The 6,503-nt window shown below is 38.9% G+C and overlaps 1 protein-coding gene across 1 annotated transcript in view; it reads left to right on the top strand.

Annotated features, from left to right (window-relative positions):
- The window catches only part of LOC135513506 (PI-PLC X domain-containing protein 3-like), a 45,981-nt gene extending 40,094 nt beyond the window's left edge, over window positions 1-5,887 (top strand). Inside the window, exon 6 of the mRNA XM_064936385.1 lies at window positions 5,601-5,887. Within this exon, the coding sequence (XP_064792457.1) occupies window positions 5,601-5,757 (157 nt within the window). The 3' untranslated portion in view covers window positions 5,758-5,887. The remainder of the gene's footprint in view (window positions 1-5,600) is intronic.
- The last annotated feature ends 616 nt before the right edge of the window (window positions 5,888-6,503 follow it).

Genomic DNA, 6,503 nt, shown 5'->3' with positions numbered 1-6,503 from the left:
TGTGTCTTGTGTGTGTGTTTGTTTGTGTGTGTGTGTGTGTGTCTCTCTCTGTGTGCGTGAACTTGCTATCATCAGAACATTCAGAAAGCCACTGTAGATCTGCTTCATATTGTTCAGTGTATGTGATGTAAACAGAGGTCAGCTCAAGAGGAAGCTTCTCACTGTAACCAGTGCCTGTAATCTGGTTCAGGTTTTTAATCAACTTGCCAGGGTGTTTACAAACACTATAGGAAAAATATCATCCATTTGTGTTGATCACATGTTTACTAATACAGCTAGTGCAGAGTTCTACTGTATCTGTACCCATTGGATGGGTTGATCACATGTTTACTAATACAGCTAGTGCAGAGTTTTACTGTATCTGTACCCATTGGATGTGGTGATCACATGTTTACTAATACAGCTAGTGCAGAGTTCTACTGTATCTGTACCCATTGGATGTGGTGATCACATGTTTACTAATACAGCTAGTGCAGAGTTCTACTGTATCTGTACCCATTGGATGGGGTGATCACATGTTTACTAATACAGCTTGTGCAGAGTCTACTGTATCTGTACCCATTGGATGTGGTGATCACATGTTTACTAATACAGCTAGTGCAGAGTTCTACTGTATCTGTACCCATTGGATGGGTTGATCACATGTTTACTAATACAGCTATTCTACTGTATCTGTACCCATTGGATGGGTTGATCACATGTTTACTAATACAGCTAGTGCAGAGTTTTACTGTATCTGTACCCATTGGATGTGGTGATCACATGTTTACTAATACAGCTAGTGCAGAGTTCTACTGTATCTGTCCCCATTGGATGTGGTGATCACATGTTTACTAATACAGCTAGTGCAGAGTTCTACTGTATCTGTACCCATTGGATGTGGTGATCACATGTTTACTAATACAGCTTGTGCAGAGTTCTACTGTATCTGTACCCATTGGATGTGGTGATCACATGTTTACTAATACAGCTAGTGCAGAGTTCTACTGTATCTGTACCCATTGGATGGGTTGATCACATGTTTACTAATACAGTAGTGCAGAGTTCTACTGTATCTGTACCCATTGGATGGGTTGATCACATGTTTACTAATACAGCTAGTGCAGAGTTTTACTGTATCTGTACCCATTGGATGTGGTGATCACATGTTTACTAATACAGCTAGTGCAGAGTTCTACTGTATCTGTCCCCATTGGATGTGGTGATCACATGTTTACTAATACAGCTAGTGCAGAGTTTTACTGTATCTGTACCCATTGGATGTGGTGATCACATGTTTACTAATACAGCTAGTGCAGAGTTCTACTGTATCTGTACCCATTGGATGTGGTGATCACATGTTTACTAATACAGCTAGTGCAGAGTTCTACTGTATCTGTACCCATTGGATGGGTTGATCACATGTTTACTAATACAGCTAGTGCAGAGTTCTACTGTATCTGTACCCATTGGATGTGGTGATCACATGTTTACTAATACAGCTAGTGCAGAGTTCTACTGTATCTGTACCCATTGGATGGGTTGATCACATGTTTACTAATACAGCTAGTGCAGAGTTCTACTGTATCTGTACCCATTGGATGTGGTGATCACAATATATTGGCTATATCTAGGAGGGACAAAGTTCCAAAAGCTGGGCCTAAAATAATGTATAAGAGATCATACAACATTTTTTGCTGTGTCTGATGTCCATGATGTAAAACAATGTTGGTCTGATGTGATTAATAAGGAGCATCCAGAATTTGCACTTGATGAATTTATGAAATTGCTTCTTCCAATTATTTATTCAAATTAACCTGTTATGAAACTGACTGTTAGAACTGTTGAAGCTCCATTGATTGATGAGGAATTGAAAAGCTGTCTGGTTGAAAGAGATGGGGCAAAAATAATGGTTAAGTCTGGCTGCACATCTGAGTGGCCGACTAACTGCAAGTTGAGAAATGATGTGATTTAAACTAAACAAAAATAACTATTGTGAAGACAATATCAGTGATATAAAGAATGATGGAAAAACACTTGGAGTACTTTAAAGGAAATTGTTGGGCATAAAGACAAATTCGACTCATCACCAAACCATTTGATGTTGCCAATTATTTTAATTATTACTTCATTGGCAAATTGGGTGAACAGTGAGCCATTGCATTTATGCATGAACAAACAAATAAGGAAAGAAAGCATTGTATGTTTTTATTTTGTAAAGTTGTATGGTGTATGATTTGAAGCCTGGACTCTATACTTGTATCCAATGCAAAAAAAACATTTTTTAGATGTTGGAACATAAGACTGAAAAGAGACGGTGGGACATACACACCTAATGAAGTCACTTAAACACTTAACAAAGAGTTGCAGTCAGTTTTGGGATGGGTGGCCAGTGATAAACAGGTCCTGAACATCTCAAACTAAGAACACTGTATTTGGTACAACTCATTCCCTAAACTCTAGACATAGAATGAATCTGGTAATGAGTGGTGTGACTTGATGACGTTGAGACTAAATTACTTAGATTGTAAACTGTCATGGTCAAAACATATAGATTCAAAAGTTGTAAAGATGTGGAGGGTTTCATAATATTATCTGCTTTTTTTGACACCACACTCCACAAAGTCCTGCAGGCTCTAGTTCTTTCTTATCTTGATTATTGTCCAGTCATGTGGTTAAGTGCTGCAAAGAAAGACCTAGTTAACTGCAGCTGGCCTGGGACAAAGCGGCATGTCTTGCTCTTCATTGTAATCATTCATAAATACTATGCTGCCAGTCTCTCTTGGCTAAGAGTTGAGGAGAGACTGACTGCATCACTACTGCTTTTTATAAGAAAGATGAATGAGTTGAAATGTCCAAGTGGTTTGCATAGTCAACTTCCACACAGCTCTGACACACACTTACCCCACCAGACATGCCACCAGGGGTCTTCAGTCCTTTTCACAAACCAGAACAAATTAAAGTGATCATACAGTATAATATAGAGCCATTATTGCATGGAACTCCATTTCATCTCATAATGCTATATGAACCAAAAAGTTAACTTTAACCTGCCAGCCAAGGCTTTTACTTGAGACATTGTTAATCACACTTAAGAGGAACAATTGGTACATATTGAAGATGCACATGCTCACCTCCCAGAATGTTTTCACGTGTCTGTTTTCAAAGGATAAAGTTAAGAACATTAACAACTTCATAGTTAAGAACACTATACCAATATGGAAGACAAACTATCACTCCTATAAAACACAACCCTATGTAACAATCCTTGGATAGCTTTTCAGAATGCACTGATCAATTGGAACACATGGGAAAACTCAAGGCCTACATTTACATTAATAACACAATTAAAAGGCAATTTTGGACTGTCAAATGTAGATATTTTCAGATACAGCACAACGACAGTTCTGTCTTAAGTGTAAACCTAACAATGACTCCATCAGACGTGCCTTCTGGGAATGCTATAAAGCCCAAAAGTTATGGGTGGAGTTAGAACGCTGGCTGTCAGAAATATTACTATGTAAATGTACTTTAGGTTATGATTCTCTGTTTCTGTTTTCAAGGGCTTTCACACCTCTCAGTGCAAATTGGACTTGCAGGTGGGACATCTGTCCTAGCAAGCGCTGTAGCCCTAACTTATCAGTGGTGTAAAGTACTTAAGTAAAAATACTTTAAAGTACTACTTAAGTAGTTTTTTTGGGGTATCTGTACTTTACTATTTATATTTTTGACAAATGTAACTTTTGCTTCACTACATTCCTAAAGAAAATTCTGTACTTTTTACTCTGACATCCAAAAGTACTCGTTACATTTTGAATGTCTAGCAGGACAGGGACATGGTCCAATTGTAATGAACACGAGGGGAGACAGAGAGCTGGTTTAAAGCGCAGAGCGCAGCAGGTGTTTATTGCGAAGGACCACAGGAGGAAGCAGGTAGCTGGGTTCAGGGTTAGGCAGAAGGTCATACACAGGGGTCTAAAAGAGTAAAAGTACAGGCAGGGAAAAGGCTAGTAATGTAGTCCGGGAGATCAGTCAAGAGGTAGATAACAGGAAATCCAATAGGCTAAAGTACAGGCAGGGAATTGGCAAAAGGTGTTGTTAGTGAGGCAGGCAGAAACTATCATACACGGGTGGAGACAATCACGGGGAAACCAGAGCTCTGAAAGACATGTCACAAAACCAACAACACCTCACAGTGATGGGGTTCAAAGAACTGAACTAAATAGTGTGTGATAATGACATACAGGTGTGTGAACAGGTGATTAGAATTCAGGTGATTGGGATCTGGAGAGTGAGCTGCATTCAGAGGATCTAGGTGTTTGAGGGTGTGAGTTGGAAGCAGACGTTACACAAATTCATGGACTTATCAAGAGAACATCCCTGGTCATCCCTATTGTCTCTGATCTGGTGGACACACTAAACACGCATGCATCGTTTATAAATTATGTCTGAGTGTTGGAGTGTGCCCCTGGCTCTCCGCAAAAAAATAAATAAATGAAAATGTGGCTGTCTGATTTGCTTTAATATAGGGAATTTTAAATTATTTATACTTTTACCTTTACTTTCAATACTTAAGTATATTTTAGCAAGTACATTTACTTTTGATACTTAAGTATATTTAAAACCAAATACTTTTAGACTTTTACTCAAGTGGTATTTTACTGGGTGATTTCACTTTTACTTGAGTCATTTTCTTTAAGGTATCTTTACTTTTACTCAAGTGTGATTATTTATACTTTTCCCACCCACCACTGCTTATCATTGTTTTTATAAAGTCAAATATCTAGATGTTGTTATTGTAATGCATTTTACTTTTTGTCTTTAAACATTGCTTCAGATTGAACGTCACCTAGTTCCAGGTTGGATGGTATGTTTAGGTTTCTGCTGTGCTTCTTCTGCTGGTTGTTGGTTTGCAATAAGGTTTGTTAGATAGTTCTTGGTTGTAAGAATAATAATAATAGTAGTTGTGGAAATGGTATTACCATTAACAACAACTACAACAATATTAATGAGAATAATAATAATAATAGATTAAATCAGTAGTAGTAGTGGAAATGGGATTACCATTAACAGTATTTACAACAATATTAATGAGAATAATAATAATATATTAAATCAGTAGTAGTAGTGGAAATGGTATTACCATTAACAGTATTTACAACAATATTAATGAGAATAATAATAATATATTAAATCAGGAGTAGTAGTGGAAATGGGATTACCATTAACAGTATTTACAACAATATTAATGAGAATAATGATAATAATAGATTAAATCCGTAGTAGGCCAGTCACAACATGACTGAGAAGCCACATGGCAAGTAATGAAGGCAAATATTATTGACATTACATTGCACTTTTCAATGGCCGTCCCTCAGGTTGTGGCAGGAGGAAACATCTGGCTTTTCACCCAATATGTTTTCTCTAATGTAACAAAATGTGGAAAAACTCAAGGGGTCGAAACCACTCAAAACAAAACAGCCACCTCTGAACCCACCTGAGGAAATTCTCTCTCTCTCTCTCTCTCTCCTTCCTTACCCCCATCCTTTTCAGTGGCTAAGTATACCACTTAGAATTCACAAAAGACAGTGATGCAGGTGTCTGCATGTTTTCCCCTGCAGGGCTCTTCCAAGTATGATGCTGTGGATCCGTGCCCAGAGGCCGGGAGAGAGCGGCATCAACATCATCACAGCTGACTTCGTAGAGCTGGGAGACTTCGTTAGTGCTGTCATCACTCTCAACTACCATATGGAAGACGAGGAAGAAAACGCCACCTGAGACTGACGGGGTGGTTTAGAGTTCAATCCTCAGCCATGTGAGGCTACGTTCGCTCTCTCACTCTTTCTCTTTGGTGTTCATTTTTAGGAAGAGAGGCGGTCTTCTGACTCTTCTAGGGCTACAGTAGTTGAGGGAGGGAGGGAGCGAGCGAGAGGGGAGGGAGAGATGGTGGAGGGAGGGGGGAGAGGTGGAGAAAGGAAGGTAGAGGATGGGGGAGAGGTGGAGAAAGGAAGGTAGGGGGAGAGGTGGAGGGAGGAGAAGACAAAGAGGAGGGAGAATGGACTTGATTGCTCAGTGAGAGAAACTTTTGGTTTTATATTTTCTGGGGGTCAAAAGGGCAATTGTTTTTTAATGACACTTCGCTTTGCTTCGCTTCACATCTGCTGTGACGATAACTGCTTCTATCCTCTGATCACACAACCAATGTTCCTGGCCTTCCCACTTCTTGTGAGGATAAGACTAGCTTATTGGAGTATTCTACAAAATTAATGTTGTTCGTATTTTAGTGACCGTGATGGTCAACCTTCATCAAAACTCATCTTCATTGGTGCAAGTAATACAGTTTATGGTCGTCAACCTGATTCGCATGTCAAGTACTGACGTATGGCATACAAATGTACTTGGCATACTAAACTTGCTTGGCATACACAATTCACTTAGGTTGCCACAATTGAATTTTGCAGAGCAAAAGTTTTTTGACCTCTTTAGAAGGTCAAATCTAGGATATTCTGACTATTTTGTCTCAA

This window comes from Oncorhynchus masou, chromosome 25 (assembly GCF_036934945.1).
Source record: "Oncorhynchus masou masou isolate Uvic2021 chromosome 25, UVic_Omas_1.1, whole genome shotgun sequence".
Taxonomy (NCBI): domain Eukaryota; kingdom Metazoa; phylum Chordata; class Actinopteri; order Salmoniformes; family Salmonidae; genus Oncorhynchus; species Oncorhynchus masou.
This window is presented reverse-complemented; position numbering and strand designations above follow the sequence as displayed.